The sequence below is a fragment of the Chaetodon auriga genome, chromosome 11 (assembly GCF_051107435.1).
Source record: "Chaetodon auriga isolate fChaAug3 chromosome 11, fChaAug3.hap1, whole genome shotgun sequence".
Taxonomy (NCBI): domain Eukaryota; kingdom Metazoa; phylum Chordata; class Actinopteri; order Chaetodontiformes; family Chaetodontidae; genus Chaetodon; species Chaetodon auriga.
The window spans coordinates 2,099,753-2,124,837 of NC_135084.1; the positions used below are offsets into that span (position 1 = coordinate 2,099,753).

At 40.5% G+C, this 25,085-nt stretch overlaps 1 protein-coding gene across 1 annotated transcript; it reads left to right on the forward strand.

The window, feature by feature from the left end:
• Positions 1-1,369: 1,369 nt before the first annotated feature.
• LOC143327920 (rap1 GTPase-GDP dissociation stimulator 1) lies at positions 1,370-24,756 on the forward strand. Its single transcript, XM_076742580.1, has 14 exons — positions 1,370-1,706; positions 7,134-7,238; positions 11,340-11,462; positions 13,096-13,221; positions 13,534-13,662; positions 14,190-14,315; positions 16,036-16,179; positions 17,255-17,386; positions 18,415-18,549; positions 18,918-19,043; positions 19,787-19,926; positions 20,683-20,809; positions 21,362-21,490; positions 22,526-24,756. The coding sequence occupies exons 1-14, from the start codon at positions 1,694-1,696 to the stop codon at positions 22,651-22,653; spliced, it is 1,683 nt and encodes a 560-aa protein (XP_076598695.1). The 5' UTR covers positions 1,370-1,693; the 3' UTR covers positions 22,654-24,756.
• Positions 24,757-25,085: the final 329 nt, after the last annotated feature.

The window sequence follows — 25,085 nt, forward strand, 5'->3', positions numbered from 1 at the left end:
CCTGGGACCTTCTAGCTGTGAGGCAACAGTGTTGCCACTGTATCGCCGTGCCACCTGGAAAAAAGGGGTTTTCGTAAATTTTAGTACATTTTTTCTTTTTTAAACTACATTTTACACTCTTCTTTCATCAGCAATATTGCATGTTGATATTGTCAGTTTGTGTTTAATGGCGTAGGTATTGTCTCATTTATGACTTGTCTTACTAAAAAAGGTTGTTGACAAACAAACTTCGTCAAAGTTTTTGTTTATGAAATTAACACTACTCTGTGCTTGGTGCAATATCTGTGGAGCACTATCCAATTCAGATTTGCATTCAGGTCATTTTCAGTTTTAAACCAGAGGGTGTGTGGTTAGGCAGGTGTTTGGGACTGTGTGGGCAGTGATCAGTGGCCCGGCCACAAAAACTCTTTTTGCTCAGTCAGCAGTTGGGTTTGAGTTGCTGTATTCATAGATACGGGCCCAGCAGGCAGTACATCACATCCCTAATATCCTTTGCCTCCAGTGTTTACCAATAGAGGGCGAAGCACATTCATAGAAGAAATAGCTTCCTGGATGTAACTCCCAGTCTCTGAGTACATGCAACCAGTACCTGCCTGCCAAGCTGACCCCTGGTGTCTGTTACTAGGCTCAAAAGGAAGCTTTCTAACAAGTGAGCTGCAGTTTTATCAGGCATCCATGTTACCACTTGACTGTGTGATGAGTGCAAAGATCTGTGTGCTGCAGGGTGCAGAGGCAGAGGCAGAGGCTCGATGGGAAAAAACATTTGGTGTTAGAGGGTAATGCTATATTGTAGCACCACTGTTGTGGAGACTGGCCTGGCTGACCTCAGCAGGCAATTGGCTGACATGGGAGGGTTGTCATCTGATTAAGCTCACCTGGGCCCTTAAGCTATAAAAGCTGGCCAATATGTCACTGTCGCTCCCTTCCTAAGCTGGCAACCACCTGGGATCACCTTGTTTTGTTTTTGCACCACAATGCCTCATTTCATGCATCCACGCACTGCTTGCATTGTCGGTATCACTGTCTTCTACGCCTCATTATTCATTTGTGTTAACCTTAGTTTTAATAAATTACTCTTCAAGTGACTCCCTCGTCACAATCCCTGAGCCAGTTCGTTACAGAATCTTTTAGGTTTTTCCAGTGGTTTGAAAGAAGGCTTTTTGAAAATGAGTGAGAAAAATTCACCACCCAGTAGAATATTTTATATGTGCATTACTAATGGTTTATATTTAAAAAAAAAAAATCAAACAATTTTTTTAATTTACATTATATACAGTAGAAGTTTAGACATACCCTTGTCTGAACAATAAAGTTTATTTGAATTTGAGAGCAGGAGAGAGAGAGAGAGAGAGAGAGAGAGAGAGAGAGAGAGAGAGAGAGTAAGATGGGAAGAGAGCAAATGAGCAGGGAGAAAACGCAAGCGCAGTGAGGGCAGGGAGGGTGTAGGGAGAGAGAGAGATTTATATATAGAGAGAGGGAGGGAAGGAGGGAGAGCTGGATAATGGGATTGAGGGAACAAGAGTGAGAAGAAAAAACAAACGGAGTGAGAGACAGTTAGGGTACACCTGACCTTAAGAGGGGAGGGTAGCTCCTCTGCTAGCCACACACACACACACATACACACACATACACGTACAGTGCTAACAGGCAGAGGCAGTGGGCCAGCCAGCAGAGAGCCTGCCGACCAGCAGCCATGACAGATACCGGTGAGTAGCTACATATTTAACACCCCCTTGGGTGTATGTGTGTGTGTGTGTGTTTGTGTGTGTGTGTGTGTGTGCATATGTATGTTTATGTATATGTGTGTTGGGTTTCATACGAATTATGACGCATAAAACCAGCTGTGGTTATGTGATTTTAGACATCACACATCAGAGAATATGAACATGTGTTTGACTGTGTGTTTGAGAGCATTAGATAGATAGATAGATAGATAGATAGATAGATAGATAGATAGATAGATAGATAGATAGATAGATAGATAGATAGATAGATAGTCTATTTCATCAGCAGTGAAATATTGTCAGGCAGATGTATTGAATCTACATTGATGCCTGACATTGAAACCAAATTGTCTCCTTATGTCCAATGTTGCATTGTCGTTGGATAAACAGATTTTCAATCATGACTGACACTGAATCAATAGTGTGTCATGTATTATCAAAAACATTGCCTGGGATTAAATTTTAATATTTATACTTATATATACAGTATTTTCTATTTATATTTATAGATTTTTATATTTTGGACAATGTTACATTAATTAGAAACCAAACAGACAACATTTGTACAACACAATATCATTCTTTTGCTTATATTAATTGGCTTATTTTCATTGATTTAATTTAATTCATAATTTAACTATTTTAATGTACTTTTTCTAACTCATAAACGTTTCCAAAAAGTAAATGATCAATTTCTTTCACAATATTTGCGAACAAAATGATTAAATGTGCCATGGAATATGTATGAAACAATCATTACAGATCAAGTATATAAAGTGAAAAAACTATCACACTATCCCCTCATTTGATTTCACACTCATAGATAATTATTTTTCATCTGATGCTGTTTTCTTTCTCCGGTCCTCTTCCTCTCAGCCCCTCTCTCTAGTGCTCTTCCCTGAATCTCTGAGGATCAGCTGCAATATCTTTCTTTATATGTTGCAGTGCAGTCCTAAAAAGATAACAAAAGACAAAAAAAGTAAAAAATGATTTTAAGATGAGTGCAAATGACATGAAAAATCATAATTTATATTGTATTACCCGAGTAAACCCCACAAACTCAAGAAGAGAAAGAGAACACAACATTCAGATAGATAAGAATTATTATTATAATTATTATTATTATTATTACATTTTTAAAACTTTAAAGGCCAGCAAGGGCTTACTCTCATTTATGCTTAATGTTAGATACCTAAACAGATACAGATGGAGCCCTCTCTGTATTTGTGCATGGTTTCTGAGAGCTTAGGGATACGCACTAAGTGGAGCAGTACTACTGGAAATTGTGCTGGGCAGTGCAACCAACAGTTCACACGAGATGACTATAAGACACGATGACTCCACTTTTGCCTCTTTCTTAAGAGGTACATTATTACAACCTCCCTCACTATCGCAATGTTTGTTGTTCTCAGAAACTTTTGACTCAGAGCTGCCCCTTAATATCTATCCCAATATAAGCACATTCAAGTATGTGGGCATGTTACGTTGTTTGAAATAGATGGATCTATTTGTGCACATACAGGGGGCATACATGAGCCATTATTCAGCATTCAAAACAAGAAATCACAGAGAATTGCTTTGATGTTCAGGACATAGGTCATCATTCACATTACTGAATACAGCCACTAAGTGTTCAGGTTACAGACCTGATTCAACAAAACCAAACAATCTTATCCTATAATTCATGTAAAAGAGACCATTAAATCCTTATTATCCATATTTTTTTGTGGGACAAACTCACATAACGTGCCATCTTTCATTACTGTCTTCTTGAAATTCCCTCTTGTCCATCTTACAATTCTACCTGAAGCTGATGTTTGTAGACTGGTAGACAAAAAAAGAACAGTGTAATACAGTCCCACTCAAAAATAACAGCAAACATGGCCTCAAAAATGAACAAAGATGAACTTTGACACACTAGTGTCAAATAGGGGTACAACAGAAGTCAGCCTGTCCTTGGGTTTCCAGAGCTGAAAAAAGGTGACTGTGTATGGGCCACAGACACCAAAACTACTCGGCTAGATAAAGGAAAAAGAATGTTCACTTTCACTTTAGAGCCCGGTCTCCTGGGTGAAGGTTGTGTGTTTGTTTGACCCATCCATCCACCCCACCTTGTTCCGTGTGTGGACTTTCCTGCTCTTTACACTACCTCACCTTGCTCTGAGCATCTCATTTTGCCACGAATGGGTTTACAGTGGAGTTAGTAGAAAGCCCAGTGCATTGCCGAGGGGCAGGACAAAGCATTGGTATTTGATGCTCTGGGAATGAGACCAGGCTTATTCATCTTGCTGGTCTGAGGAATGAGTTTCTATAGGTAGCATCATAAATGTACAGCTTTAAAAAATGATGATCATCAACAACTCTCTAATCCAGTCTAAGCACAAGGAAACACTAAATACCATAAGCTTCACAATGATGGGATTTATTGTTGGACTTTTCTATTGAATTGATTGTAAAGTCATTTCAGGTATTGTGAGACTCTATGCATAAATATATGTTAAAGTAAATGCACATGCAGTGATGATGAAGCATCTGTAATAAGTACCCTGGGGACTCCCTCGCGGCACTCTGTGGAACTCATTAGTAAATTGCTGACCTGCTCTCTTGTCAAACACACGGAGGCACATGGAAAGATGCACATTGGCACACGCACACATAGACGGACATGAGGGTTAGATCCTGGCATATTAGGCTGTGTGGCTATCAGCCTGATATCCCCCTCCACTCGGGCTATTTTCATTCTACTTAAAAGGGATTAGCTGAGGTGATTACCATCTGCAGGTCTCTCCTCACTGTGTGTGTGTGTGTGTGTGTGTGTGTGTGTGTGTGTGTGTGTGTGTGTGTGAGTGTGTGCGTGTGTGTGTGTGTGTGTGTGTGTGTGTGTGTACTTGAACAGCTACCTTTGTCAACAGTTGAAACAGTTTGAGTTTTAGACCTTGTGAGTGAAGACATTTTTGGAAAGAAAGAACATTTTGTTTGAGGATTAAGTGTTGGTTTCAAGGTAAATGGTCAATGGATTGTTTTATATAGCGCTTGTCTAGTCTGACCATCACTCAAAGTGCCTTTTACAACACAAGTCTCATTACCAGCATTAGCCATTCACACACAATACAATTTGGGGTTCAGAATCTTGCACAAGTACTTCAACTTGTAGACTGCTGAGGCCAGGGATAGAACCACTGACCTTCTGATAAGTGGACGACTGCTCCGCCTCCTGAGTGGATGACTGCTCCACCTCCTTAGAATTAGGTTTAGGTTTGGATTACAGTAGGGGTGGGGGTTAGGCATTTAGTTGTGATGATTAAGGCAGGGGTAAGGGGCCAAGGAATGCATTATATCATTGAGTGTCCTCACAAGGATAGAATTACAAATGTGTGTGTGTGTGTGTGTGTGTGTGTGTGTGTGTGTGTGTGTGTTTGTATGTAATGCATTGTGTTGTATGAGTATTTGTTTATGTGGCAGATCTATGCTGAGCTATATTCCATGCTAGCAGTGGAAGAAGTATTGAAGCTGTCTCAGGTTAAATGGCAACTGGGACAAAATGACTATGATCAGTTTATTCAGCCCTTTTACTAATAAGAACATTGATATCGGACAATTCTACAAAATCCCAAATTATGTTAATTTATTATATTGTTGCATTCTATTTCTTTTTCTGCCCATGGCAAATAGAGTATGGTTAAGGTTGAGGAAAGATCATGTTTATGGCCAATAAATCATGGTTAAGGTAATGTTTAGGTAAAGCAATGAAAACTCTTGGCTGGCTATTGATTATACTGAGGAAAACAAAACAGGTGTTCTTTGAAGAAAGGGTCAGTAGTCAAGTGACAATGAAAAATATAGTGATTGTCCAGCTTACTAACAATTGAAGGGTTTTAAGATAAAATAAGATAAGATGAGATAAAACTTTATTAATCCCCCATAGGGGAAATCTGGATGTTACAGGCAGCAGCAGTAATATCAAAAAGTATAAAAAGACAGAGAAAGGAATAAAATACAAAATAAATAAATAAAAATCTAAACTCTGTATATATACATTCTATACAAGGGAGTACAGTGTTTTTCAGTATTGCACACTGGATAAAAAGTATGCAGCAGTGTATAAAATATTACTGGTAATGGAAAAAATAAAAAACAAATGTGCAGGGAATGGAAAATTGCACATGGGTTTAGACTTGCACATGGTTCAATGACAGTGGTTTTCACTATTGCACACTGGTTAAAAAGCAGTATATATAAGAAAAATATGTATATGCATAGACTTGATACAAGAGACAGGAATGTAATATTGAAGAAAAAAATTAATATTGCACTAGATATTACATGAGATGTAATGGCATGGTGATGAAAACCATGAATCACACAGTGCAAAAACAGTGCAGAGCAATAAGTATGTGAATACAGTGCTGCATTAGACAAAACTAGAGTTGGACAGTCTGACCGCAGTGGGAATGAAGGACCTGTGGTAGTGTTCCTTCTAGCAGAGTGGATGCAGCAGTGCTACTGAAGGAGCTGCTTAAGCCCCCCACTGTACCTCCATGCAGGGGGTGGGATGGGCTGTCTATGATTGATGTCTTGGCTAACATACTTCTCTCACCCACCTCCTCGATGGTGTCCAGAGGGCAGTCCAGGGCAGAGCCAGCTCTCCTGATCAGTTTGTTTAGTCTTTTCTGTCCCTCTCTGAGCTTCCAAAGACCCAGCAGACCACTGCATAGAAAACTGCGGATGCCACCACAGAGTCATAAAATAACAGTGCCCAATATACTTCAAAGGACCTCAGTCTTCTTAGCAGGTGGAGATGACTTTGGCCCTCTCTGTACAGGAGAGGCCAAAGTCGTTTTGACTTCAGTTTTGAGCCTCCATCAGGATAACCTGAGAGTCGGAATACATTGGCTTATCCATCATTTAATAGAGGATTTTCTATTCATAATAACAACGCTTCAGATTCCTTTCGGACTGCTAACCAGTACCATGGACTTCCATTGTTGGCAAACTGGACAGTTGCCATTTTTTTTACTGAGTGTAGCATTAGTGTAGGCAGAGTGCTAAAGTTGCACTTGCAATAGCTGATTGGCATCAGCTGTTTCATTCATGTTTCACAATCACTGTCTGAGTCACAGATTCACAGGCTATCAGCTGACTTTTAATGTCTTCAGTAACTTCTCAGTATCACTCTGATACACAAATACAATTTTCTGCTCCCCATGTGCCTCCTCTTAATGTGTTTTACTTTTTGTTAGTTTTGTTTATTTATGGTTTTATTAAGTTGGGATAAGGAAGACTTTTGAAGCGGGCATAATCTTAATTTTTATTGTTATTAATCGTGGTGGTGTATGTTTGGTGTGTGTGTGTGTTTGTGTGTGTGTGTGTGTGTGTGTGTGTGTGTGTGTGTGTGTGTGTGTGTTGCAGACTCCCTGAGCGAGGCACTAAAGGCTATCAGTGTGAGTACAGAGCTGATTGAGGAGGAGCTCAGGCCACATTTGGACACAGTGCTGGCGGCTCTGCTGGAAAAGAGTAAGTCATGTAACACACACACACACACACACACACACACACACACACACACACACACACACACGCACACACACACACACGCACACACACACAAACCTACCTTCTACCCATCCATCAATTTACTCTGGTTTGTCATCCCATCCCAGATCTGGTCATCAAATGGTAAACTACCTCCAACAGTTCATCTCTAATATGCGAGTTAAACAAAATAGGCCATGATAGTTTTTCTTCACTGGATGTTCATCATGCTATATTACTCAGCTACAGCTCAGCCTTTTTCACTGTGTAAGTATGTCATATTTATTACTAGTAAAAAATATTACTGTCATCACAAAGGCCGCACAGTTTACAGAATCAATAAAATAAAAAGAGTGTTGTGGGGCACATAAATGTGCTCAGCAAATGTCATAGTAATGTGCCTGTATAGTAAGCCCTTTGCAGATATGGAACATACAACACTGTTAGCCCTGTTTACCTGTTAAAATGATGTGGTTTGGAACTCAAACGGGATTGTAGAGCATAAATGTTTGATAATGCTTCCAGTTCTACTTCTTTCTCATGGAAAATAATATGAAGTGATGAATTTTCTTTTTTTTTTCTTTTTTTTTTTTTTTTCCAGTTGAATGACTATCTTGGTGGCTTATTTATGACCATCAGAAGCACAAAGGCCATTCACCCCTGATTCTCACTTATCTTATCTACCGTCCCACTCATGAATTTTCTCCTCAATGTCTTCATTTCCTACAAGTCTCATTCCAAAAAAAAAAAAAAAAAATAGCGACACGGTGTCAAACATAACATACATAAAACAGAATGGGGACAGATTGAATTTTCTGACATATAATCTATTGAAAACAGTACAAAGACAATAATCATGTTTTACTGCATAAACTTCAGTGATTTTTGTAATTGTACGCTTATTGTGAATTTAATGCCAGCAACACATTTCAAACAACAAAAGGGTCAACAAAAAATAGGCAAAGCTGTGGAATGCTCAAAAACTCCTGTTTGGTGTTGAGACATGAGAATCCCCTCTCACATGTTGCACTGCTCAAAGGCAGCGTTAAAGACAATTTCACCACCTTGTTGATGTTGGAGTAACAATCTGGATTGCTTGTGTTTACTGTTAAGAAGTCACAGTGCACAGAGAAAGCTGCCAAGCATTTTCCTGCTTGCTTTAAGAGCATTCATTCACTCAGTGGAGTCTCTGTCAAGTTGCATGACGGGTAGTTGAAATTCTCTGATCTTGTATCAAACTGATGTGGTGTTATGTGGTGGCACCCAAGAGTGCTCCTCAGGACCATACCCCTCCCAATCCACCAGCTTTTAGCAACCCCTGCCTCGCCACCTGGCGTCAATCAACTGGCGAACCATGAAGGCAGGACCCCCTGTGATGAGCTGGGGTGGTGGAGGGGGTTCGGACGAAGGGCAAAGGGTACTGGTGGACACAGGTTTCAACTGAGGGACCTGGAAAGTGGGATGAATCTTCATGGAGGCAGGGAGGCTGAGGGCAACAGCTTGAGGATTGATTACTTTAACAATGGGAAATGGACCGATATATCTGGGGGAAAGTTTACGTGACTCAGTCCGTAAAGGGATATTCTTAGTGGAAAACCAAACAGACTGACCTGACCTGTAGGGAGGGGCTGGGTTCCTGTGACGATCAGTAGATCGTCGGTTCACCATTTGGGGCTGGGGGTTGATAGTCGAGGGAGACCTCAAAGGAAGAGAGATCATTAGCGGAGGAAGTAAATGAGTTGTGTGAATATTCGATCTAGCGGAGGAGAGCTCCAGTTAGCAGGTTTCTCTGTGGTGAGACAACGGTGAGTGGTTTCCAGGTCTTGACTCGCTTTCACTGTCTGGCCATTGGACTGGGGATGATAACCAGAAGTTAAACTGATCATTGCCCCCAAGGCTTTGGCAAAAGCCTTCCTGAGGTCCAGACCTGTGATAAGAATTGGGGTCAGTCAGAAACAATGTCCGTGGGGATCAGATGACATGTTGGGTTAATAGTTCAGTGGTTTCAAAGGCAGATGGAAGTTTGTGAAGGGCAATGAAGTGTGCAGCCTTAGAGAAGCGGTCGACAATGGTGAGTGTGACAGTATTACCTTTAGATGGAGGCAAACCAATGACAGAATCCAAAGCAATGTGGGACCAGGGTCTTCCAGGGACAGGCAGAGGATGGAGGAGGCCAGCCAGTGGCGGCATACAGGTGGCGACATACTCACTGGTGTCTGCCTCCAGAGATGGCCACCAGAAGTGTCGACACAATAGGGAGATGCAGTTGGCTCTGGGATGACAGGTGAGATGAGTGGAATGTAACCAATGATGAACCTGAGAACAGACTGATGGAAGGGACAAAAAGTTTATTGGGGGTCCGTTACCTAGGTCCAGGTGCTGTCGTTGGGCCTGCCGAACCACACCTTCAATTGAGAGCTGACACTACCTGATCAGCAGGTAGGATGGTATCCGGGAGGTCTCAGGCACAGACAGGGAGAACTGACGAGAGAGAACGTTGGGTTTTGTGTTCTGGGATCCAGGTCTGTAGAACAGCTCCCGGTTTCCCACGTTGTAATTTCTTATCTGTGGGGGAGAGATGAGCAAAAAAGAAAGCACAGGGGTACAAGCGGTTCTCTGAACCTGCCAGTTGAGACAGCACTGCCCCTACCCCGGTATCTGAGGCATCCACCTCAACAATAAATTGTTTGTGAGGGTCAGGCTGTACAAGTACCAGGGCTGAGGTGAAAAGCCCCTTGATTTTGTTGAAAGATCTTATCTGCCTCAGCTGATGTGATGTGATGTGATTTAGTTGTAGGATGTTATATTGCATTACACCACAAGATGTCACTGTGTGTATTGTGGGCTCAGAGAAGTGGGGGCTATCATCGTTGTGACTAGTGAAATAGCAACAGTTGTGTTGACATGTTGGCTATTAGCTGTGTTGTAGCTCCTGAATAAAACGAGCGTGAAGTTACATCGAGTGAGTCCGTGAACTTCATGACAGCTGAGCAGCTAAACTTCACTGTGGAAGAAGTTAGCTTAGTTAGTGGGGCGACAATCTTACTGTAGTCCAGGACAAACCTTTGATAGAAATTTGCATAACACAGAAATCACTGCAACTCCTTTTCGGTCTCCAGGACAAGCCACTGCTCCACCGCTTTCACCTTCTTGGGGTTGGCTTTTAGGCTTCCTTCCTGGATGATGAAAGGAAGGAAATAGATTTAGCATGAAACTCACACTTCTCAGCCTTCACATACAGTTTCCAGCAGGCAGGTGAGCACCTGCTGGGCATGAGTCTCATGTTCCTTGGCTGAACAAGAGAAAATCAGGATGTTGTCCAGATAGAACCTGTTTATGAAGTCTCTGAGAATGTCATTTATGAGAGCCTGAAAAATGGTTGGAGCATTGGTGAGACCAATAGCCAGTAGCTTTGCTACAGTAGCTAGCAGAACAGAAAATAAGCAGAGGTTTGTGTGTTTGATGAGCAGAGTCGAAGGTGAGCAGGTATGCTCAGCTGCAGGCAAGCAATGCAGTATTTGAATATTCATACATCCATGCATACCAAATGAAGTCAAAGGTGCAGAGTTACAGCTGAGCCATTTTAAGGCATGAGGGGACTTTTTTTCATGGAAACACTAAATATGTGATTTTGATGAACAGATCTAAGTTTTTAGAGGTTCAATCAATGTCAGGAGAAGAACCCTTAAAGAAACTTGGATCCTTTTTCATACACATGACCAACATCTAAAATTGCCATCACATACAGTGTATGTTACAAGGTGCATGTCTGAGGGGTGCAATGTATTACCCTGGATTTTGTGTGCAAATTGGATATTCAGGCTAAGGGTGGCACAACTGTCACATATGTTGGGTGAAAATGAAACCGATGGTGGCAGTGGAAAGAAGGCCAGGAGGCCATTAAAAAAATATCTGTGACAGTATCGCATTTAATGCAAACGCTAGAAGTCATCAGTCTGAATCACATACTGTGTACATTAAGAAACATTAGCCAAAACTAACTTCACATAATTCTTGTGTATTCTGTGATTAGATATTCTGCCATTGTTTTGATTCTAAACAAGTGACTTTGTGTGCCCACAGAGAAAGATGCTGCTGTTGAGATTGCAAGAAGTGGGATTCTACCCACACTAGCTCAGGCCCTGCGTGGTAAAAGCAACCTGAACTGTCAGGTGGCTCTGGTAGTTGCAGAGATGGCCCGTGAAGGTAGGATATGCTGTAGTTGAGATCAGTTGTTGTGTTTTTGGAAAATATAAAACAAGGTAAGATTTGTTTCAGCAACAGATAATAAAATATAGCAGAAAAATTATTATTTAGAATATTTTAGAGGATTACCACACCAGCATGATATCTGTTTCATAGCCATTAGCAGTGGTGTAGTGCAGGGTATACGCAGGTATACAGCGTATACCCCCTTATCTTTCAGTTGGCATTGCATAACCCTCTTACAAATCCCCTCTGATGCGCACCATTTAGTAGCCTGCTGCAATTGTTTTTTCCTAGGATGGCAAAGGCATGACCCACCTTACTCTGCCTCTGATTGGCTACTACTTGTTGTACTTGTTGTTGGTTGGTTGGATAAGAATGTAAGGGTAACCCAATCAGAGACAGAGTAGGGCGGGTCATACATTGCCAATGCCATCCTAGGAAAATACATGTTGCCTATGTGGTCTATCTGCTTGTCCTGTTGGGTCACAAAGTCAATAATTAAATTAATGACAGAAAGAAGGAAATGAAGCAAATATGAAGCGAAAAACTCAAACAACAATCTGCTTTCAGAAAAAACAATGCTACGTCGGTGCTATTAGCCAGCAGCTCAGCTAACAATAGCTCATTTCCCGTTCCTGCTTGTGGATCTGTTGCTGACCCTCCGTCTTTCTGTGGCGAATGTTAATTTCATAATGATCGTTACTCCCTTAAGTCAAGCAGTAGAAGTTAAGTGACAATGTGCAAATACTACTGGCACATTTTTGGGTGAAGTAAATATGCAAAAGTAGTTCTACATGTCAGGCCATCTATCCTTTGCTGGACAGGTTGCTTAAAAAAAAAAAAAAAAAAAAAAAAAAAAAAGGCATAAATAAAGAGTATACCCACTTCTTCAAGCACCACTACAGCACTGGCCATTAGGGCTTTCTCCTATCACCACAGCACTTTACTACCTCAATATTGTTGACAAAACGTCCATTTAGTGGCCAGTCAAGGGCTTTCAATCATATCGCATGGTCTTCCTCAACAGATGGGTTATGACATGTTGTCATGGAATTGTAAATGTTCAAATTTTCATTTTTCTGAGCACTTCAATGACTTCTCATCAAAGTTTGTTTGACTGAAACACAGCTGGATGCTCTCATCAGTTAAGTCACAAATAATATGCTTTTTGTAAGTAATTGGATTGAAAAAATAGTTGTCCCTTCTTTGTCCCTCGACTAACTAAGGTTCATGGTGCTATTGCTATACACAGAGAAGTTGGCCTTTTCAGAAGTCACACTCTGATTTACAGAGAAATGTTGAATGTATGTATATAAAATTATCTTTTACCTTTATATCTTTTTTAATATTATGCTGGGCACCAATGTCAGATATTTTCAAATTCTATACTAGTGGCTAACAGCAACTGAAACTGTAACTGCTAACTGTAACTACACCCAGTGTATCTGGCTTTCCACGCCATCTTGTGGCAACAATATGCTTTTTCCATACTTTTTTTCCAGTGACATACAGTAGCATGGCTCTATAGTATCATGCTACATCACTGCTGGGTGTGGTCACATTCACTACAGATGTTCAAAGGACTAGAGTTCAAGACGTAAAATTTTATCCTTGTTTGTGTGTGTTGTAGCTGCAGTCAGGGAGCCGTGCATTGAGGCAGGCCTGGTCAAAGTGCTGGTTCCCCATCTTAACAGCAATAACCAGGAGATGCTGCTGAATACCGGCAGGGCCATCGGACGCATCTGCTTTGACAACTGTGAGTTGGTTGGCTACAGAGATGGAGAGACAGAAAATCAGTCTTTAGTAAAATTATTTTTCAGTATTGCTCTGTTGTATTTGATGGCATGGGATTATCATTTCCACATAAGTTATTTGATTATGACAGTAAACCAGTGAGACATGATGTTGAAATGAAACAATGACCTTAAAGTTTAAGTCCTTTGAGACACAAATACATACACACTAAATACAAAGTTAAAAACAAATGACACAATAATAAAACATTGTGTTTATGTGTGTCACTTTATTCTTGATCACTTCCATTCTCTCTGTCTGACCTCTCATCCAGCATACCAACAGGACCAGTTAGTCCAGAGTGGTGTAATCCCCAGACTGCTGTGCATAATAAGGGAGTATCCAGAGAACGACCCCCTGGTCAACGTCTGCCTGCTGGCCCTCTGTAACCTGGCTGACATGGGTGATTGTTTAATAATTGTATTTATCATATTAATTGATTATTAATTAGCTGTGCTTTAAATCACATTATTTCCAAATTTAGAGGTTTTCTTCACAGCTACACGGTTGCCCTTTTAATTCTGTGTTGTGTGTACATGTTCAACATATGCTCTACTGGGTTTCTTTCATCAGTGAAATAAAATATACTCTAAATTGCTCACAGGTACCAATGTACAGTGAATGCTGACACACACCTTCTGATACTGTGTCATTTTTAAACTGCTTGTGTACAGTGATGAGAGAAATCAGTGTGAAGAATGAACAAATACAGACTGAAGTCATTCTTTGGTGCTTCTCCAACTCATTTTTTGTGGAATATAAAATGTTTAAAGTGAAACCCTTCTCACAAGGAGAGGGGAAATTCATCATTCCAAAGAACTACTGTGTGGAATTAGCTGTAGAGGTCAGATGTGTGATGACTCAAACTGGTAGTCAGGATAATTAGTTACCACCAACACTGTCTATAGTTATAGACCCCTGTGTTTGCAGACTCTGCGCGGGATGCTCTGGCAGAGCTGGATGTGGCAGACGTACTGACATTTCAGCTGAAACGGGCGCCAGATGCTGAACGCCGACATGTCATCCTAGAAATATTGAGCTCGCTGGGCGAGAGTGGTAAGACCTGCAGTGTGCTTCAGCAAGGAGGCTAGAAAGGGAGGACTTACTGATGAATCTCTGGTTTCATTAAGCATGACTTGATATTCATCCTAGATCCATTTTTAAATCTCTCATGATTGGTTTAAGAAAGTCAGGCTTTATGATGAGCCATCAGAGATTTCCCCATGTGTGTCCCATATGAGAAATTCAGTCTACAGCCAAGTCTTTAGTCCTTACAGCTGGAGCCCTAAAGCAATGACCAGATGGAAGTAGCTTACAGTCCATGAACAAAGGATGATTTGGACAAGTCAGACCAGCCTCAGCCTACCCAAGAACATGCTAATTATAAATAGATTATGAACCACTGATCAGGACTGCTTTATGGAAGTGTTAGAAATTTCCATGATTTTTGGAACATGTACTTGAAGTTTTGAGACCAATTCTTTGTCACGTTTTGGATGACTCGCAATGAAAATCAAGAAATCATTTACAGAGACAAAACTCTAAAAAACTATTTCAATCTGAGAGGGGAGACAGGGGCTGCAAAAGAGTGGACAGAACTGCAAGAAGAGGAGAAATAGGATTAGTCCAAGAGAATAGACAGTAACTGGATGCCGAATAGTAAAACTTCTAAAGAGCAAGCTCAAAGTGTAGCAACCGTAACGTAGCGTAGACTACAATCTGGGAAGGTGGAAGTGGCAGAGCTGAGTCTTTGAATAAGGCTTGATTAAAGGATGGGATGCAGCCGCTCTGGCTTCAGCACACCTGTCTTACACAGACACACTGGCAGAGAGGGAGACAGAGAGACAGACAGGAGATGCAGAAAAGGGGAAAATATAAGGAACACAAGGGGAAAGACTGGGGCACAGCATGACAAATAGACACATAAATAATAACCCAATAGAGGATTTCCTAGTTGTCCAGTGCTAAATAAATTAATGCACAATTCTGATTATCAGAGGTAAGAGAGCAGTCACTGATCACCAGCACATAATTATCATAAAATGTGACTATGCTGTAGCTTCATCAGCAAAGACAGTGATTCCATCTGGCAGTGGACTGCAGACAGTCTTTTGACCAAAAATCACTGAATCCTCTATAATTTTATGAAAATATATAAACACATCTATACATGTTTCTCAAATGCAGCCAAGAAAAAAACCCCAAAAGAATAAAAAAACAGGTTTGATGAAAATACGAGAGGAAAGTATAACTCAAATTAAAACAATAAAACATCAGTTTTCTCATCATTTAACAAGCAGTAGCTAAAGCTTTTCAATAACACATGACACAAAAAGCTAGAATCATATTTATGGCAACTTTTCTTAATGATAAATCAAAGGCAATCACTGGTCACAGTGCAGCTGCAAGGCTGTTTGTGTCTGATTAGAGTATGCAAAGAAGGGGATTTAAGGGAGAATGGACAATTCAGCCATGACCAGAAACACTATACAATCAAAGAGTACCCAGAATGAACTATGGCCAAATAGCCCCTATGAGGAGACTAGTTCCAGTCGATCGACCCATACGCCGACCCTCTACTTGTATAATGTCAGATTTTTAAACATTAAATAGTGCTCAATACCATGTATTATATAAAGTCAGAACCTTTGTTTTTATTTTCTTTCATAGGGATGTAGATTTTGGAATTGTATTGAAAGACAGTGTTGTAATAATGGTAAAATAAATCAATGAAATCATCTATAGTAAAGCTTACCAAGTTGTGCTGTACCACCAGATATGCTGAAGCTGCAGTTCGCAGAGTCAGAAGTACCAGAGGCTTTATCAGAGATGATTCGGGGCCTGCAGGGAGGTTCTGACCCCCACGACCTCTGCAGCATCAAAATCGCCTCCAACCTCATAGTGTCCCTGCTTTTAGGAGGTGAGTTATGCAAATGAAAACTTGTGGGACATCTCTGAATGTGTTTTTGTATAAAGCAGCTACTTTGTGTCAGTGTAGGTATCCATTTATTTTGTCTTATTATTCTTTGTGTCTGTCTTTCACCTCAGTCAGCTGGTCAAACTTTCTGTTTAATCTCAGAAATTGTCCCGCACTCCAAAATGAATGTGCTGAATGTGGTGTGACAGGTCTGATAATCAGGGTAATCAGAAGAATTTGTGCATGCAATTTAGTGTGCATATTCATCTCTGATAGGCCAGAGTTTACTGTCTGTTGTCTTGTCCTCTATCATTGTGCTCAGACTGTATACACGATAAATGTGGTGCTGCCTATCCAACTGTAATCTAAGCAAAGGTACAGAAGAAGATATATAATAGCACTGAGGGAGCGGGCTAGCCATGACATAACCAAGCAGCTGTAGTTTACAGTATAACAGCACCTTTCAGCTTTATTTATCTAGATAGTGTGACCTTTCTGAGCAGCAGTGTCACAGACAGAGAGAGACAGACAGAGAGAGAGAGAGAGTGTGTGTAGGTGTAGGTGTGGCCATGTATTACTAACGTTGTGGGGATATAAATGGGGACTCACCTTCCTTATGGGGGACAATGCAAGTCCCGGTGATGTAAATTGTTAGATTTTAGGGTGAAGACTTGGCTTAAGGTTAGGTTTAGATTAAGGTCAGGGTAAGGTTAGATTTAGTTTAAGGCTAGGGTTAGGCAAGTAGTGGCTATGGTAATTCTCTAGGAAATGGACGTAAGTGTTTGTAATGTCCCCTAAAGCAGTGCTTCTCAACTGGTCTGGCTTTGGGACCTACCATCACCCCTTAATGACAAGCCATGCCCCAAATCAAGGAAAAAAGACTGCACTCTGCACTCTGTATTTTCTCTAAAAAAATACCCTTCAAAATAAAAGCACATGGCATGGCAAAGGCCCCTGACCCACTGAAAACGGGTCCATGACCCACTTTTGGGTCATGACCCACCAGTTGAGAATCACTGCCCTAAAGTGATGTAAACCTCACATGATGTGTGTGTGTGTGTGTGTGTGTGTGTCTCAGATGAATCTATGCAGAAGTGTTTTGGTGAGGGATCAGGTCGGGTGTATCAGGATGTTCTGTCCTGGCTGCAGAGCCCCAACACCCAGCTGCAGCTGTCCGGAGCGCTGGCCATTGCCAACTTCGCCAGGAACGGTGAGATATTTGTTAGAAAAGAACGTAGACTATAAAGGAATCTCTGTGATGTCACCCTTAGGTTCCTGAAGAGATTACTTGCCATTCGATGATTGACATTTGTCAATGAAGCAAATGCACCTATGTATAGTACTTATCTTCATAGCAGCTATAACCAGTATTTTCATTATATGAATGGATCAAATGACTGTGTGATGTTAAAGGTGTCACTCATAGAGATGAAACCAGAGAGAGTTATCACTAACTCTGCAATATATCCAGCTCTAGAAAGCTTTCTGGCTTCTTGAGCTCATTGTTTTGATATTTGCCATCCCTTGGCTTTATTGATTTGATTCTGTCTCACTGCTATCAAATCATCATTCACAGAAGGCTGATCTTTTCAATGAATAGCTCTGGTAAACCCACTATACACTACCTGCTCATCACCGAACAGTATACAGACACAGAGGAAGATATTTCCCTCAGGAGTTGTCAAAGGAGTAAAAACTGAGATAAAAAAGTGAATACAGGACTTACATTCATTGGGTGGACACAAACACTGAATGAATCCTAATCTTGCTCAGTGTATGCTAGATGTGTAAATAAGTAACTGTTTGCTAACAATGTTCACCATATCAACTTATAAAATGTACTGTGTGTATATTTCAGTGTTGTTTTTATAACTTGTTTCCCAATTGGTCAAACAAATATTGCAGACTAAATATCTTCATACGAAGTCACCACTTTGGAAATAAGTGATATTATGTATGGAGTCCCTAGCTTCTTGTAGAAGAAATGTCTTCATTTCAGACTGGAAGGGAGATTTTCCCACTGATGTAAACAATGCTTTCTTTCTGGATCAATAACTAGGCAATGCAAGTAACTGCCCTGGGCCTCAGAACTCCAGGGGCTTCAGGCTCTCTGCTCATCAACCAGTTGTGCTAATGAAATTGGACATTTACATGGCTACACAAAGTAATTTAAGTAATGTTCTAATACTTGAATCTGGTTTTGAAGGTATCTTTGTTGGCCTGCTGTGTTTTTTTCAGACAGTAACTGTGTGAAAATGCTGGACCTCGGTGTGGTTCCTCACATCCTGACCTTGTTGGAGCAGCATGTCGACGAAGGAGATGTGTCTGTTCAACATGCTGGACTGAGCGCACTCAGAAACCTGGCCATTCCTGGTACTGATTAAAGCAAAGCAGTAGAAATATGGTTCCATTGAAAGTTTAACACTGAGCCTTACCTTTTAAAGGACAGTCATATACATGCTCACACCAAGAACACTCACTGAGCCATTTTCAAAAACTGTTCTATAGGCAAATCTCTAAGAAAATACTTCACATGGGTGATTCATGAAAAATCAACAAACTGTGAACATAGTTCTAAAGGCTTATAGAGAATTAAAATTTTATTTAAAATGGGTGCTAAAATGGGCCCATATGTGTTTTGCCCTTATAAACCATATAGAGCAAGCAAACACAGACACCACTTACATGGACACATGGGAGACACATGGGAAGTGCATCAGTATGATGTCTGTGTCTTCCAGCCACCAACAAAGTGCGGATGCTGGAGGACGGCGTGACTGAGAGGATAAAGACCCTGCTGCGCTCTGACATGCCACCAGTTCAGTTCAAACTACTGGGTACACTACGCATGATGGTGGATGGACAAGGTGAGCAGAAGTGTTAAGTAAGCAGTAAAGCATGCATGAAACTAACGGCATTCAGGTGGTACACAGCTCACAGCTAGAAGGTCCGGGTTCGATTGGCACCTCACCACCTGACCAATAGTAACGAGAAAGGAACTGGGTCCCTGGGAGCCGCTGTCGGCTGGCAGCCCACCGCTCCTGGTCTGCCGCGGAAGAAGGACTTACCAGGATGGGTCAAACACGGAGGAATTCATCTCACTGAAGAATGTGCATGATGTGTTTGTTGTGTTCTTTAAAAAGCATGGCATGTGCATGCGTGTGATTAATAAAGTTCTTCTTCTTCTATTTAATATTAGTACTTAATTGTAATCTCAAATCCACGAAGAATAGTGAACATTTCATAGCCAGATTACCAAGATATGACACCTTGACTGTCTATGACTCTCTTTGCCTTAGCCTTAGCTTAATCAATAAATTATTTAGTCTGTTATATTAGTTATATTTACTCTGTACCAGAAATACCAGAAAGTTGTGAAAAATGCCCATCACAAGTTCCCAGAGGCATTTGTCCAGTGCAAACTGGTTTTGCAGGGGCACAAATCCATTTGATTCTAATACATTCCCTCAAGCACCATCCTCATTAACATTTTTCACATGTATTTTTTTTCTCCAGTACAACTCAGCGACAACATGTGACCATTTCACACCTTTCCTTTTAATGTTCTGTAAATGTATTTTCCTTTTCTCTGCTATGCTGTATGTGTCAGAGGAGGCAGCCTTGGTGTTAGGGAGAGATGCTGTGCTGCTGGCTCGGGTCATGGAGTGGTGTGAAGCCAAAGACCATGCAGGAGTCAGAGGAGAAGCCAGTCGCCTATTAGCTGCCCTCATCAGACACAGCCGCAGCCCCGTGAGTGCATTTATTCTCTGAAAGTTACCAGAAGTTTGAACTAAAAGTTACAGTTTCTTTCTCCTTGAGATTCATACCCAGTCTGTTGGAGTTTAACAAGTGACAGTCAGTGTTGGGGACAACACATTACAAACGCAGCATGCTACAGTAATAACCTTTTTTGAAGTAACAAAGCAATATAATGAGTTACTGATAAGATTTTAGTAATATTATTACAATTCATATATGACATTACGGGTTACAAGCTGTTAAGCGTTTAGTGGTTAGCAAAACTACCCCTTCCAGCACAACATGATGGGAAAACTGGGCACTTACTATGGCTCCAACTTTCAGCAAACTTGATTCAAAAGAAGTATGTGTATGTCTGTGCGTCGCTGTCTCTGTCCACAGAGCAGCACACTCTGCTCTGTCTCAGTAGCAAAATGTAAATAATTATATGTATCCTTATTATAGTAACTTTGCATTAGGCATCAACCCCGCGGGTATGAGCGGATTGTCAAAAAAAACAGACTTGAAGCATAAATAAACATAAGGGGTCGCTGTTACACCCATGAGACGCAGCTGAAAACATAAGGTAAGCTACCACTGTCATAGGGACCAGGTTATGCAGAGGCTCTAATAGTGATCGTCGTAATATAACTAGTAATATGTAATATATTATATATTGAAATAAAAACTTGCCCAACACTGACAACTATATACATATATGCTCACACACTGAATATCTGTAATGGGCTGATTTCCTCTCTCTGACAGGAAGTTGTCAGTGCTGTAGTCAAAGCAGCTGGGGTTCGGCACCTTATCTCCATGGCAACAAGCGAACACGTCATCATGCAGAACGAGGCCCTGGTTTCCTTGGCAATAGCATCTGCCATTGACATTGGTAAAGCAATTTCGAAGATAATGTAAAGTTCTGGCCCTGAATTTATCACATATTTCAGAATTTTGCTTACAAAGTTTGGCTAGAACTAAATGTGGACTCGCAGCAAGGTCGAGAAGTATGCACGTGTCTATCCTCTATCCAGCTCTGCTGCTCCTCTAAATACCAAAGAAGTGGGACCAAAATATGCATCCGTCTGAGAATTGCTGGCCAATTAGCACTGATTTTACCACTCTGAGATGATTGATAAATATGAGCCATGTTGTTACTCCATAGACTCCTCATGTCAGAGGACCAAAGTTTTAACTGTTAATGTGCTCTACGTTGCTTGCAACAGTTTTTGCAATCCTATGCAATATTCACTCATTTGCAAACTGTGTTTAAACCTCAAACAAACCAGGGTTTTTTATTAGCCCATGACAAAAAACAAACAATATTAAACATGTATAACACCCAATGGGTTGCATGTTCCACTGCTGTCATTTAGAAATGCATGCATTTCCATGCATGTTTACCTATATGTTGTGTGTTTGTGGGTGTGTATGAACACTACAGAGTCTATGAGGGATACGTTCAGTGATGCGGAGTTGTTGCCCATGCTGAAGAAGATATTGGAGGATCCTGTGGGGGTGGTCGAAGTCAAGTTCAGTGCTTTAGGTCTCATCTGCAGCCTGGCTAACTCTGGTATGTGTTTGATTTTACAACACACATTCACAGAAATTCTGTTCCACTGCAAATTTCAAGATGTTGTTGCTGACTGTGAGAAAAACTTTAAAGGGAGGGTCAGTGGAACCAGATCCATGCCCAAAACATCTGTGCAATATGCGTGTTTTGTGCTTTGTAGTTGCACATTATGTTCATGTACCATTCAGCTTCCAGCCCAGAATCTCAGATTATCAGAGTGGCTGTGGTCATACAGCAGGTAGGGCACAGTGACAAAGTGAAGTGACTTCACAAGGATGACTCATTGCAGATTTTTTATCTTGCTAACAGCTTGGACTTTAAGTCCCCTTTCTTTGCCTATCAGCATTTATTTTAGAAACAACACACCTGGACTTTTTTTCCAGCACCAAAGTGGCCCAAACATGTGTGCCATATGACAAGAAAAAATACGTTAAGGTGCTTTGGTTCCAGCAGCAGCCATCATACTTTACCTCTTTCAACTTAAATAATGAAGCTATGATACATAAAGTGACCACAAATATGGAGGTATTGAGATTAACTATTGAGACATCAAAATTTCTGTTTGCATCTTGAGAAAGAAGTTGCAACTTTTTACACAGATTTCAGTACAGTCGATGTCTCTTTGGAGCTGGCATCCAGTGATCATTAGAAGGACTGCAGTTTCAGTCATTTGAGCAACTTCAGTAGTCAGCTATGAGGTCTGAGCTGTGTGCCACTTCCACTTTAGGAAGACATGTTACAAGAGTTTTGAGACACTGGGTCTTCCTATGGCCAGCTGAATTGCACTAATGCATTAAATAATGGCCATCAATCCTGTTTCTTTTTCTTCTCTTTCAGTAGCTCATTTTATGTTTCCCATTTTAAGAGACAGGTGGAAAAGTTACACAAAACACACAGTTGCCACCAATAGTGACATTCATGCACAGAGATGTTCAGAGAATACACTGGACCTGAATATATCTTGTCTGCTCATGTTTACCTCCAGCATTAGTTAAATTCATCTCACACCTCTCCCATCTTCTTTCCATCCTCTAGGTGTAATGAAGGAGCAGTTGAACTCTGTGAATATAAAGGAAAGCCTCAGTAAACTGACAGATCATAGCAGCAGTAAACTTGCCTCACAGGCCAGCTCCATACTGGCCATTCTCGGAGACACCAGCTAAACCAGCATGCAACAACAAAGGATCTCGTCTGCTGTGTGGATTTGTCCACCTTATCCAATGGCATACTTTCATTCAAATGATCTTACTCCACTGCTAAATATTGAACTGGCCCCTGAAAATGTCACCTGTTTAGTGGCAACAATTCCTAATAAAAGACAAGCAAGACTAAGACTCTATGGTCCTGAGCGGCTGCAACAGTTACAGAAAGAATAAACAGCACAATGAGAGATTTTCAGAGCTTAAAGCCTTACCAAAAGTATCTAATCTACCAGATATGTGATGATCCTATAATCCAATGTACAAAGATGCCCTGTTGGACTGAGACTGGACATAGAGGAAAGTTCACAAAGTGTATAAAATGGAAAGGCTTTGAGTCTGGGGAACATAAATGTAGCCTGTCCGTTAGATTTGTAAATGTCTTTTATTCAAGATTTATTCGTACAGTAAATTAGAGGAAAGGTCAAGGGCTCTGCAAACTAACAAATTTTCCTTTGCAATGTATCTAAAAGAAGAGGTCAAGGAGAAAAGCAAAATATGATCATTCTGTGGAATCTGGAAATATCTATCAAATTTTACTGTCTATCCAGTAGTTACTGCTCTGGTATCTTGCTCTGGACCAAAGTGGTAGGTGGGTGGATGGAGAGACGGACTGACATCAATCATTATTTGACACCAAAAAACAATTATATTAGTTGTATGAAATATTTTTGCTGAATTTGTAAATCCAAGAGCCATGAAATTTTTCATTTCCAGCCTTTGGAAATGGAAAAAAGTGCAAAATGGGTGTTTTTGTTATGATTTACCACATCATGGCACTTTGACAAGGCAAGTTTCAAAATTCAGTGAAAATCTTTCTTTTTTTGTGTTAAATAGCATGTACATACAGTTAAAAAAATGATATTGATTTGATATGGAATGACCCTTATCCTTGAATAATAATGGAAATTATATGATGGACCTTATGCAATGAAAGCCCATGTTAGCAATGAAGCATACAGTGAAGGACAGCTTTCAGTGCAGATGTTTATTCCTTTGATATAAGCTCAGCTGCAAGTATGTTATTTCTGGAGTTTAAAAAAATCTGAAATGACCTAAAATACTACTAAAACTGCACCCAGAATATGAAGTAACAAAACTAACAGCAAGAAGCATTTTCCAAGGTGTACAATGACCATGAACTCAAGGAGTAATGCTAAGTAAAATTAAATAATTTCTGCAGAGTAACATTTTCATGAAACGAGTGACATATGGCATTGTGCAGCAATCTTGTTTGACCTAAAATATTTTGAACAAATTTTAATTGTTATGACTCCAATTACAAATGCAATGGCCGGTTAAGATAGTTGATATAAAACTACTGCGCTTCATGCTTGCCTTCTCAGTATCTCTGCAAATCAGTGGTGTAAAATTTGAGACTGGGGATTTTTTGACAGGCTGAAACCTGGTTGAGATTATTAATGGAGCCACATTAACAAGCAATGAATCTGAATGGCGTGGCCCAGTACTAGAACCTTTATAGTGTATTGGATGAGTCTACAAAGCAAGTTTTCTATCTGACAGAGGAATTCTAGAAGCACAATGTGAAGAAGCCACTTGCCCAACATGCTGAACTGCAACCATCTGTATATACAGTGTACCACAATTCAAATACAAGTGTACAACAGTGCTCTAAGCAATCCAGTCTGCATTTATAGCTGGGTAATCATAGGGAACGGGTGAGCATGTGTGTTCTATATAACAGAGAGTCAGTCATCTGGCAATGTACATGAGGCAACAGTTTTGCTATAATGTCCCATGTAATATCTGTAATATCTGACATTTATTGTGTATACATCACTAGAGATCACTTGACGTGTACAAATCTGCTTTTTTTTTCAGGGAGGAAATATGTGATATTTTCTGAGCTTTGTTCTAGAGAGATGAGAATGAAGTTGTGTCTTCCCCAATTGGTGTCAAAATGTATTTTCTCTGTAATATTCTTTAATATACTGATATACTGTAGGTAATAGGATATGGGTGACACATAGATGAATAATAGTTCATTTTTGTCAGCTCATGATATGATTGAAAATGCCTTTAAATAAAGTTGGTCACTGAGCCACACATTAATGAGATGCTTATATCGTAATGCATGAGGTTAACACTTGTGCAGGGAATGAATCCCTGCTGTCCTGTCACTCATTCCATCAAACCTGTCCCTACCACATTCCTTCAGTCCTTACTCCTGATCTCCTCCACTTCTTAACATGCCACTTCAACCAACTGTGATCTCAGGACACATTGGCACTGCTTTCAGTCTGCCACTGTCAAAGTTCTGAGATAAACAGCAGTGAACGCCTAAGATAACAAAAACATCTCACATGTTTTCTTTTTCCCTTTCTTTCTTCCACATTCCGACATTGTTTTTAACCAGTTGTCTTCATATCTTCCCC